The sequence below is a fragment of the Mytilus californianus genome, unplaced genomic scaffold (genome assembly GCF_021869535.1).
Source record: "Mytilus californianus isolate M0D057914Y unplaced genomic scaffold, xbMytCali1.0.p SCAF_2, whole genome shotgun sequence".
Classification (NCBI taxonomy): domain Eukaryota; kingdom Metazoa; phylum Mollusca; class Bivalvia; order Mytilida; family Mytilidae; genus Mytilus; species Mytilus californianus.
In genome coordinates this window covers 86,572,866-86,585,994 of record NW_026262668.1, presented here as the reverse complement: position 1 = coordinate 86,585,994, position 13,129 = coordinate 86,572,866, and the positions used below count along the sequence as shown (strand labels likewise).

Here is a 13,129-nt window from a genome sequence, read left to right as displayed (position 1 = left end):
CAACTTGTACTTAATATATTTAAATAGCAATACTCAAGGCTAGATATTTTGACATCCAAAGATACTCATATATATATATATATATATATATATATATATATATATGCGGACAACTAATTTGGCTACAAATAAAGTCACGCTGCCTTAATTGTGCAATTTATTTTACATAATTATAATTAACAGAAAAATAGTAGCGTCTAGTAAAAATTGACATCTGAAGTTACATCTTGTAGTTTTAATTGAAGATAATCTAACAAAAATAGACAGGTTATTAACATGCTTGTCAAGTTATCATTTTGTTTATATATGTAATGAAAAATAGTTTGCACTTTAATAAATAAAGAGTAAATATACAAAATTATCAATATATGTGCGTTTTATTAATTGTATAATAAAGTATTATACACTGATCTTGTTCGGCGTTTCCGTTTCCCCCCCCCCCCCCCCCCCCCCCCGTTAAGTTAAGAAAGACGTACTGCAATGACTCTTTCACATTTTTCTTCAGTTTCAAGGTTCTTTATATGTTTCGATGTTTTCACTTTGTGTTTCTTTGGAATCACAACTTGGCACTCTCATTTGTGCCATAACTTCCAATACCTTCACTATTTGGCGATGTCACAACAATTTTATTATGTCACATTTTCGGACGTATAGACCTTAAAATTAAGAAAATTTATTCTCATGAACAAATATTTTAAATAAAACTGAAAACGAGTATTACATTTCTAAAACTTAATGTCACTCTCGGTCCCCCTTAGATGAAGAATAAGACATGTTAGATCCATGACTGTCATAAACAAATATCTGGTGTAATACCTACAATATAAATATAAAAATAAGATGAATATAAAGAGAAAACATATAATTGATTACAAGCTTTGATGGCGTATATTTCATACTGACATATTTTTGAACTAGTTATTTCGCTATTTATCTAAATGGTGACATTTTGTCTTGTTGAGATAAAAGGTAGAATAACAAAAATACCGAACTCCAAGGAAAATTCAAAACGGAAAGTCCTTTATCAAATGGCAAAATCAAAAGCTCAAACACATCAAACGATAAATTTTAACATCAAGTATATATGTATACGTGCATTATGTATCTATTTGAAATTAATACAAGGTTTTTGTAACAAATGATCTATACCGGAAGTCCTTCACAATATCATTGTACTTTAGTGATGCCAAAAAACGAAGAAAGAAAAGCGTAATTGCGTCATCGACGAATGGAACATATCCGTGTATTTTACAAAGGTCAACCTAAATCATGAAGGTGTCAATAAACATTTCGGAAAGATTATTTCAACTAGAATTATCCTTGATTCAGTGGATTTCTTTAAGCTGCAACTGTCTATCGATAAAATATTGATATGAAACGCAAGTCATGGAATATCGGATTTACTTGGAGATAAATTCTCAATATGTAGTTGATGCTGAAATGTCGTTCAAAAAAATTCAAGGTTCCCGATAAAAAATCATGAGAAAAATCTCAGTTCCCATAAAGATAAGCTTTTAATCGACCCTCACTGTCGAAGTTATTGGGGACGCTGTCATGATTAGGTAAATCTTTGTAGAATATCTGTGTCACAGATGACCACGGCAATGTTCCATTCATTGTAGCCACAATCCCGTTCATTCTAGTTCATCACAAAATATGCGACGTATCACCAGATCTTTAATTGCGTTGTGCAACGTGATGGATGTCAAAAAATAAAGAAAGACTTGCTCATATGTCCAGTGCACCCGAGGGCACACCGGCTGTGATGGTGTTCATGTCGCTAAATATGAAGCCTGATGTGGGGTGTGTGTTTGAACTGTTGTTTGCCTGTTCGTATTCGAGTTTTTCTTTTGGCCATTGTGTTGTACGTCAATCTCCGAGTCTTTGTTTCCATTGTCCGCTTGATATATCAACCTTATTACTGTATATTTAATTCCATTCAAGTTTATCTGATACCACAATAACTAGTTTTACTTTATCTGGTGTATAAAGTGATTGTTAGGTTTATAGGTTTGTCTGTTAGTGTTCATATGTTCATCTGACCTTGATGTCTTTCTATTGGGAATAGGTCAATCATTTGTTCTGTACAGCATTTTCAATAACATATCGCTGTAAAGTACACTGCATAGATGTTTTTATTTTATTGAAACCGGTGTTCCTTAAATATACTGATAATCTAATAACCCGTATATACATTGTACAATTTCCTGGAAAAACATCACATAAAACTCATCAATTTCACGCCTTTCTACCTAAAAACGGTTGTAATCAAATTTCATTGATAAACTATATTTGTCAAAGACTCCATGATTTAACAATAATAAGATCATCCCAGCTGATGCGGTATTACCGGATGTAATTTCTCTCGAATCTTAATAATAAGTGATATTCCATTGAACATTCCTTAAAAAGGTAAATTTTTGCATATAATTCTTTTTATATTCATTTCATGTATTATTGTCTCGTTTCATTTCCCCATTAAGAATAAAAGTACAGCAAATTTAGATAAATTCTTATGCAATGAAGGAATTAATATAATAGTATCTTATACGGCTTGGTCTCTGCAATCATTGGACAGAAGAGTATAAAAATGATAGCCAGTTTTGCTACAAAATGCAAATGTTTTATTTGTGTATAATCATTTTCGTTACCAAACATAACCCTTGATTATAACGACATTTTGAATGTTAACTTCTGCCTTATGTAAGATACAGTAACAAACCAGTTCTATAAAGAAAGGTAGTCTAATATCAAAAATCCATTCACAAATAAACATGGACGGAAAAATGAATTACTGAACTCCAAATATAACGAGAGCAGCGACCAACCACGAACAAACTAAAAGTCGAAATCAATCGGAATCATAAAACTCCACACAGAGCGAACAAATACCAATGTTTATAAAGGTGAAAATAATCGGACTACAGAAATTTAAACAGAGCAATTGAAGTTACCAGGCATCTATAAACATGGAAGGGACAATTATTATAATACAAAAACTCCAAACAGAGCGGTAACAGTGACCAGGCACAAATATATATATATATATATATATATATATATATAAACAGTCCACAGAACTCCGATCATAGCGAGAGCAATGACCATTCACAGATTAACATGAAGATGAAAAACCGAACTAAAGATCTCTAATCATAGCGAGAGCAGTGACCAGGTATTAAAATAAACATGAAGGTGAAAACACCCGGAAGACATAACTTCAAAAAGAGTGAGAGCAGTGACCAGGCGCATGCAAAAATGAAAGTGAAATCAATCGGTATCGCAGAACTTGAAACCGAGAAAGAGCTGTCACGATGGAAATAAAAATAAAAGTGAAAACAATCGGTATCACAGAATGTCAAACCGAGAGAGAGCTGTAACCATGAAAATAAACAAAGCTGAACACAATCGAAATCACAGAAATCAAAACAGAACGAAAGCACAAACTAAACTTGCATAGTATAAAATCAATCGGATCACATAACTCCAAAAAAATCAGTCAGAATTACAAAACTCCAAACAGAGCGAGGGCAGTAATCAGAACCAGAAAACATTGAGATAAAAACAATAAAAAAAAAAACAGAAAGGTCTGTAGCAATCGGAGTCATAAAACTCAGAATAGAGAGAAAGTAGTTGCAATGCAATGTCGGGTCAACAATCAAAAGTCCAGGCACAACAAATATTATCATGAACATAATCGGATTCACGGAACTCCAAATCGATAGTGATCAATTTGTCAAAACTACTATCAATATGAAATTGTAGTAGATAAGCGGATATTTAGAGTTCGAACCAAAATATCTGAAAGAATATGGAGTAAGAAAAAATGCCCTTTTTTATATGTTCACCGTGTTTCATATATAAAGACGATGGAACTTAAAGCTTTTTAGGAAAAAAATAGTGTGCAATGCACTATAAAATTTAGTATTTGTGTACAAAACTTACAAATTTCTGGCCTGGTAAAAGAATCTGATACACGTTCAAATGTTCTTTTACTGTGTTGATGTTCGCAAGCTTTCACACAGTCCTGGTATTCGCCGATCATTGACATCAAATTGTCTCTAAGAGGTATTAATCTATTGTACCGTTCGGATGCAGCAATAAGGGATTTTACAAAGGATTCGAATGTCATATCTGAAATAAAAAAATAAACCAACACTTTAAATAGACAATGATGATATCGTTTCAGAAACAATTATATTTAATAATGGCTATTTAATTGGAGTACACAAGTATGACGTATATTTTAATGGCGCATTTGAAGTATCTTAGTGCATTTTATCGTCTAGAGTTTGTTATAAAAACACAAGAAACAATGCCATATGTTTTATATATTCAAATAAAATTTGAATTGAATTAAACTGACAATGATGATATTACATTTCTTTCCTTTTTATATCTTGACAAAAATTAAATTGTTTTGTTATAAATTAGGCCGTTAGTTTTCTCAATTGAATTGTTTCATATTTTTCATGTCGGGGCCTTTTATAGACGACTATACGGCATGGGTTTTTCTCATTGTTGAAGGCCGTACGGTTGCCTATAATTGCTCACATCCACTTTTTTTGAACTTTGGTGGATAGTTGTCTCATTGGCAATCATACCTCATCTTATTTTCATATTCAACAGATGGTAATAACATCAGAAAATATAATCTTTGCATAAATCTTGAGAAATAGCTTTCTGTATCGCTTCTTGTACATCCATGGCTTCCATATATTCGGCTTTGAGTCTTCCTGATGAAGACAAATCAAGAAAAGCGTGTCAGACCAATAAAAGTTATAAAGTTTTGATTTCATTTTTATCTAAAACCTGAAGATATTTAAACACCATATTTGAAATTAAGTTCCTCTATCGGAAAAGAACTTGCAACAACTGAGTTCGCTATCTAATTGTTCATTAGCACGAACAAGTGTCATACAGTGTCATACATATAAATAACATTCCGTTTTGAATTTCCCTTGGAGTATTTTTGTTAATTTACTTTCTATACATCAATAAAATGTAAATAGTAGTTATAATACGTGATAAAGTGACTTAACTGTCAATATATTTGATATATTACTTCGGTTAAAGTAAATCTGGCAGTTTCTGTAAACTTTCAGTTAATAAAATTTTGAATTATTCGAAAACCTATCTTTTTTCTCATCAGGCATAGATGGCTTTAGCCGTATTTAGCATAGCTTTTTTGGAATAATTGGCTTTTAACTTCGTGTTTTAATTATCCTTTCAATTGTTTATTAGAGCGTTACTGATGATTCTAATGCAGACGAAATGCACGTCTGGTGTAACAAATCATAACCTAGGCATCTTTGATGAGGTTTTACTAAAGGTTGAGACGTCCCGCGAGCGACATAAGTTATCATACATAAGTTACACTTAACGTAGGATTCGAACTTATCAGACATACTTATAATGTATTGCATAGGTGTGATGGAACATTGTTCAACATTCTCCTGTCTAACAGATGAATTCTCAATAACAAACAATAAAATGTTAAATATGTCCAAGCTACAATCCCTAATGCATTATGTCTGTTAACCAATGTTGTATCTTCAGACTCCTCAAATTAGACAAAGTAAATAATACGTGTTACATCTCATTAAAACACTCCTATTGTCCTTCTAAAATTGAAAAAATATGCACAGCAGTAAATGTCTGCAAAAATTTTTTTATGGCGGGGAATAACTTGAACTTTATATTTTTGTCACGAAAGCATTTTGTGGAAGACATTTCTTATTAAAATAATTTGTGAAAAGTTGTTGGCAATAAACATTTACATTTAATCTATATAAAACGTTTAATGCACAGCATTCTGATCTCGTGATTGCCTTATTAGCTGATTTGTTTTGTCTGATCTCAATTTAACTTCTTTGTCCTTGAAATTTTTTAAACATTTCTTTTTCAAAGAGAAAATGACTGCAATTAAGACACTGTGATAATTCTCTTCGTATTAAGAGACAGTTTTAAAGCAAGCTGGCTACTACTAAATGGAAATATGTTGTATGTATTCTTATTGTTATCCCTTGTTCTTGTACCATTTCATCGAACACAACTGTCTTCTATGCAATTGATTATCGTCGCTTAAAATTTTCCTATTACATAATTCCTCACAGGAAAATACACAGTAAGAGATAATTCGGATGGCAGGAAGACGGCTATTTCTTAAAAACTAATCCACACCAAAACACGATTTTTGTCCTGCATGAAATTCATCTAACATTTAACTCGTTCACAAATTAAAACAAGCAATGTTTGGATACGAAAAACAGAAAAGGGAATATTAAGATAGTTAAATGATCATGTGGAGGTAAACAAATTGTTTTATGGCATGTGAAAATTGAGTTGGGTCTTGTTTATCTTTTTAATTACTACATTGACAAGTCGACAGACAAGTATTGTTACCATTTTGCACTTGTTAAAATGCTCATAACGTTATTATGTATTTATACATCCCTTTGAATGTTTGGGTTTGACCGTTCCTGAAGAGGATAAATCCAGAAAGGCGTTTTTGGGTACACGAAATGTATCAACTTATTATCATCTTTTGTATTTTCTTGTAAAATATAGGGTCTGCAGTCCGCTATATACTGCATAAACTAGTGTCAATTACAAAGTCTTCAACCACTGCCTAAATGTTATTTCTATTTTTAAGGTTTTGATTTCAAAGTTTACTCAATTACAAAAGAAAGGCGAAATATACAAAAGGGATAAGCACTCTCATAAGTCGAAAACAAACTGACAATCAATGCCATGGCAAAAACAAAAAGACATCCCAGGATGTCAATTAAAACAATTTCGATTAAAAGACAAACAACAGTATACTAAACACAACACAGAAAACTAAAGCCCGAGCAACACGAACCCTTCCAAAAATCGGGGTCGATACAACATTCGATAATGATTGATTGATGATTGTTTGATTGATAGATAGAATTGAGAATGAAAATGGGGAATAACTGCATTTATCATAAAATTGAGAGTGGAAATGGGGAATATGTCAAAGAGACAACAACCCGACCAAAGAGCAGATAACAGCCGAAGGCCACCAATGGGTCTTCAACGCAGCGAGAAAATCCAGCACCCGGAGGTGGTCCTCATCTGACCCCTAAATAAAATTGTGTACTGGTTCAGTGAAAATGGACGTCACACTAAACTCCAAAACATATAAAGGAACTAAAATTAAAAAAACACAAAAGACTAACAAAGGCCAGAGGCTCCTGACTTGAGACAGGCGCAAAAATGCGGCGGGGTTAAACATGTTTTGTGAGATCTCAACCCTCCCCCTATACCTCTAGCCAATGTAGAATAAAGAAACACATAGCAATACGCACAGTAAAACTCTGTTTAAAAGAAGTCCGAGTCCGATGTCAGAATAGGTAACAAGAGAAACTAAGCAAAATGACAATGATACATAAATTAACAAAGGACTACTAGCAGTTACTGACATGCCAGCTCAAGACCTCATTAAACTGATTAAAGATTATGTCTTCATCATATGAAAATCAGGTACAATCCCTCACGTTAGGGGTTTAGTATCATACCATCATACAATATATGAGAAGACCATAACCCGTATCATGCCAACAACTGGTTTTAGAATAAATGTGTTTATTTCCGATGCAAAGACCCTATGAGTGAATCAATATTAATACCAAAATATGCCATCTTTAATGATCTGACAACAGTATCGTAACTATATCCCTTCAGAATAAGTCTGTTTAAAGGTTTGTTAGCTTTTGAGGTGAATGTCGACATTTTTGTGCTTTGTATAGAATATTACCATAAAAGATTGGATGTGAAATACCTGAACGTATAAGATGTCTGCATGTTGATTTATATTTACGAATGATGTCCTTGTACCGATGATAAAATTTAGTAAATTTTTTGACTAGTTTGTGATATCGAAAACCCTGGTGTAATAATTTTTCAGTAATACAGAGGTTTCTTTCGTTAAAATTAAATACGTTGTTATATACACGAGCGAATCGAACAATTTGATATATATAAACACCATAAGATGGTGACAAAGGCACGTCACCATCTAAAAATGGATAATTAACAATAGGAAATGAAAAATAATCTCTTTTATCATAAATTTTGGTATTAAGCTTCGCGTTAAAGATATAGGTATCAAGATCCAGAAATGGGTAGTGTTCATTGTTAGTATTAGCTTTATTTCAAGTCAGTTCAGCAGGATAAATCTCTTTAGTGTACATACTGAAGTCGTCATTATTGAGAGCCAATATATCTTCCAAATATCTAAAAGTGTTATTAAATTTTTGTATCAGATGTTGTTTCGATGGGTCTTTGCTGATTTTAGTCATATATTGTAACTCATAACAATACAGAAACAGGTCCGCAATAAGTGGTGCACAGTAAGTCCCCATTGGAATTCCGATAACTTGACGATATACGGAATCTCCATAGCGAACAAAAATGTTATCTAGTAAAAATTCAAGGGCAGTTATTGTATCAAAGCAGGTCCAAATGACATAGTTCTTTTGTCTGTTGTTACTAAAAAATGACCTAAAAGAGTTAGAACATATATATTCGCATTCTGACTTTTAAAATGCCCTTTTAATTAGGTGTGGGAATTTTTTCTTAATAAGATTATGAGGCAAAGTGGTATATATGGTAGAAAAATCAAAACTTTGAACAGATTCGAAATCACCAATATAAGCATGCAATTTATCAAGTACCTCCAACGAATTTTTAACACTCCAAAAGTAATTAATTCCACTATTTTCAAAAGCCTTATTTGAACATTTTTTTACCAGGTTTTTGATTGTACCAAGTGTACTAGTAAGTAGAATAGACAGTTTAGTAGTGGAACAATGGCTTGAAGACAAAATAAATCTATATTTGTAAGGTGTTTCGTGCAGCTTCGGAAGCCAGTACATAGTTGGGACTTTCATTGTATTTGGTTTTGCTTATAAAGAGGTAGCTAAAAGTTTATGTTTGTTACAGATGTCATTTTCCAAAAATGGAGTCAGTTTGAATGTTGGTGAATTCGTGATTTCCTTTTGCAGAACCTCAATGTAAAATTTACGTCAAACAATAATGATATTATTAGCAGCCTTATCAGCCGGGACAAAAACAAATTCCCTGGCAAGTTCTTTTAGATTATGTTTGATACGAGAAATAGGGCTATTATGGTTGTTGTTAGGAGTAAAATGTTCTTTAAAATGTTTAATACGAATATCAACTATGTTCATTACTGAATAAAAAAAGAATCTAAGGACTTTTTGTCAGCTTTTTCTCGTTTTATCGATTTCGAGCAGTAAGTACGGAGTGAGTCGTGGATGATGTTACGACACTCATTCCAATTAATGATTGACGGGGGACGATATTTAGGTCCTTTACTGAGGAATTATTTCAACTCTCGGTCATGAACGATGTTAAGGTCTCCTGTTATAACATGGGAACTGGGGCCATAAATGTATTAGGAATTACTGCAATTTCATCACGTAGGTATATTGTCACTGATATTAACATCTTTACACTCTTCGCTATAATTAAACACATATTTCCGGATAGATTTTTTGTAAACATAACAAATAAGAGGGAATTCAGTATTATCAAAATAGCCAGGAATTTGTTCTTTAACAGAATGATCATTAAAAATACCGGCAATATTTACAAAATCAAAACCTTTATTGACATATTTGATTTTAATAAAATGTTTTTATGATCTTCAAGGCGATCAATGATGAATGTTTAATGCTGTGTCACCACATATCATGCCTAAAATTAAATTTGATAGATATAAACGCTAACCAAGACAATATATATATGAAGACAAAGTCTACTGTTGACATAACATTAAACTTTGTTCTGAAACAAATATGGCAATATGTAAATAAAATAGAATATAAAAAGAAACTAGAACATTTCATCTTTGATAGGTTTGTTCATTAACGGGATATAAAATTGATTACCATACATCAAACTTTGATGAAATTTGACCAAACATATGAAAGTTTTCCCCGTGATGTCTTAAAAAGAGTAAACATGTTGTTTTCAATGAACTATTTTCTCTGGTATCGGCAAAGTCAATACATTCTTACAAAATATGCATGACTGTATCTACACGCCTTCTAGATATGACGCACTGATTTATTTTTCCGAAAATTATAAAATTCATTTACTGGTAGTAATGCTGAATAATTTACTAATTTCTGGTAAAATATTGTCATTCATTTCCCCCCGATTTTTTGCCATTATAACTAAAACATATTTCCGTATACACGATTTAAAATATGAGGTTGGAATATCAGAGAGTGTAATTTGTTCACCAAAAGCATTTTAAGGATGTACTAAGGTCAGGTTTAGGAATTTTTGTCAGATGTTCGGACTCCTTGGTGTTTTTCCTACGATAAAATATTTTGCCCCATAACACACATTTTTCTTTTCATATAAGACTTCAATAGCTCATTAAAGGTCATTTACCAAAATTTAAGCAGATTCTAGATTTCTTTTCTTTCGATTTGAGACCCAAATAATACCAATGCAAATATAAGGTAAAAGTCCGAGTCAGCCTTTCCCCGCCATTGAAAAAAAAAAAATAGGTATCTGGAAAAGGAGCTCAATAACCTATCAACATTTTAAGCTTATTTTGTTCTTTAACTAATGCTTTTCTGACTTATATAATCAATTCTAAATTCTATTTTTATTTCAATTTCACCTACGTACATCCTTAAACTTCCCTGTCTGCGACTGTTTTTCCATGAATAAATATATAACTTGGTACTCAAATTCTTTACCTAATATTATAGGGTTAATAATAAAATACAAAAATTCAAAAGGTGGCTAATATTTGCACATTTTATAAAACAAAAAAAGGAAATCAGAATACAACTTTTGTTCTTTAGTAGGAGTAGAGTGAATATAATAAGTTTAGAGTTAATGCCCTGTTGAATAACAAAAAAATCAGAATCAGACTTTTAAGAGTTCATGCAATTCCCTCAATGTTTGTTTGTTGACATGATTTGTGCCATTTGAACATCGGTAAACTATTACTGCCTATTTTATTTCAAATGTTTACGGAAATCATATAAAATGTTGTACTTTCGTATTTCCAACGAAGGGTTGTTATAAATTTTAACAGTGCAAAGTGTTAACTTGTGAGATTAAAGATGTTTACTTAAATTTGAATTCTGTTCTCATGTTTCGCAAATATTTATATACATTCTGATAGAAAACACATCTTAAAGCAGGGTAATGAGGACATTTGCAATTTCATTAAATATTTAAGGTCAAGTTGAATATGCCTGTTAGTGAGTGAAGGTTCAGCCTTTCAAATGGTCATGTTTTTCAGATAGCAACGCATAGTTGAAGACCTTCGTGATGAACAGCATCAATAATTTTTGAAATGATTGACTGGTTGAACCATGGTACACACTATTTCCCTTCAATCAAACTTAGATCCTTCTAAAGGTTTATAATGATTCCGTTAAACACGGTCATCGCCCCCATTCAGTACTAGTAAAGAATTTTGATATATATATACCTTGTTGTCAAATGTAAGAAATGAGAATTTAGTTTCATCCACTATTTTGACAAGGTTATATGGCAAAAGGAATATCTCCGGATCCGTATGCAATTTGCGCTTGTTACGCTTCATCCAAATGACCTTAGAAGATATGACGAGGAAGTTTTCACTGCAGTTGACAGTGACAATAGGAAGTGTATTCGACAGTTTTTGTCTTCTTTGCTTCAAGTATCTATTTAGATTACACTTAAAAAGATTCATCTTAAATAGCAGAGATTTGTCAACAAAATATATAAGACGATAGAGAAATTTCTTTCGTGTACAAAAGTTCGATGCTAAAAACAAATTAAGCTGTACAGCTATAAGACAGATAGTATCCTGTGCATTTTTGTTGAGATTGACATATTAAGTGGATGATACTTGTTACACAGTTCTTTGTTTGAAATATATTTATTGGAAATCTGAAAAGAAGGAACATTCATCACAGTTGAGTTTTATCTGTAATCAACGTCATTTTCATATGGCCCTTTTCAAAGATACTTTAATATTGCAGATACACAACTTCGTGAACTGTAGATGAATCTATGATAGTATCGTTGAATTCTTTCCATCCGACTACAGAAAGTGGTAGATTAACAAAATGTGATAACGAGGGACAAGACAAAAGTATTACAAAAATACCGAACTCCAAGGGAAATTCAAAAAGGGAAAGTCCATTAAAATTTGACTAAATCAAACGTTATCAACAAAAGGAACGAGTAAAAAGCAATTGTCATTATCCTGACTTGGTACAGGCATTTTCGAAGAAAATGGTGGGTTAAACCTGGTTTTATAGGTAGCATAGAAAACAAAAATTATCACTATGTGTCGCTATTGCTTTACTGTAAGGCGTTACAATAAAATAGACGTTGAGTATATGTCAATACAACAACTTTTCTAAAACACAGTAAACGAGAACTAATATTTTGGGTATATACTATCTTCAATATAAGTGTCTAACCAGTATGCTAAGTAGCATTCATTTTTGTGTGAACGCATGGAATGAAAATTTGATATCTTTTACAAAGATTAAATCAAATAAAATTAAGGCAACAGTAGCTAACTTATGTTCAAATTTCGTAAATCAATCAAGAATATACAAAAAAATGTAAAAATCTAAACTGGAGGGAATCACATGAACTTCAAAACAAGCGAGACGTTGGTAGACAGGGTAAGAGTCTTCTAAAATGTATGCATCACCCGCCATGCGATTCCACACTAGTCAAAATTTGACAATAGGAATAGGTAAACGTCGGTAAATTTACAGAACAGACGAGTAGTCCGGTATCTAAAGATCTACGACGGCAAAAGCATGTCACTTATGAGTTGAAACACAGACATTGTATCGGTCAACCAATTCGTGATAGTGAATGTAAAATTTATGTCGTATCTACTTAACTCGTTCTTTCTCATAATCCTGATAAAGCAGTTTTATGTAAGGGGCAAACCCCGAACAAAACAGAAACACACAACCAAACAGAACGGTACAAAAAAAAAGACTAACAACATATTTTATGTAGGAAGGATTTAAGTTCGGTTCATTTATGAAGATTTGGAGTTAATAATGATCTTTTAAATTAGATAAGGTTTTTTTGC

The 13,129-nt window shown here is 32.2% G+C and overlaps 1 protein-coding gene across 1 annotated transcript in view; it reads right to left on the bottom strand.

The window, feature by feature from the left end:
* Positions 1 to 449: 449 nt before the first annotated feature.
* LOC127730370 (uncharacterized) overlaps positions 450 to 13,129 on the bottom strand; it is a 64,330-nt gene continuing 51,650 nt past the window's right edge. Inside the window, exons 3-4 of the mRNA XM_052238747.1 lie at positions 3,946 to 4,134; positions 450 to 816 (exon numbers count right to left, since the gene is read on the bottom strand). Of these exons, the coding sequence (XP_052094707.1) occupies positions 791 to 816; positions 3,946 to 4,134 (215 nt within the window). The 3' untranslated portion in view covers positions 450 to 790. The remainder of the gene's footprint in view (positions 817 to 3,945; positions 4,135 to 13,129) is intronic.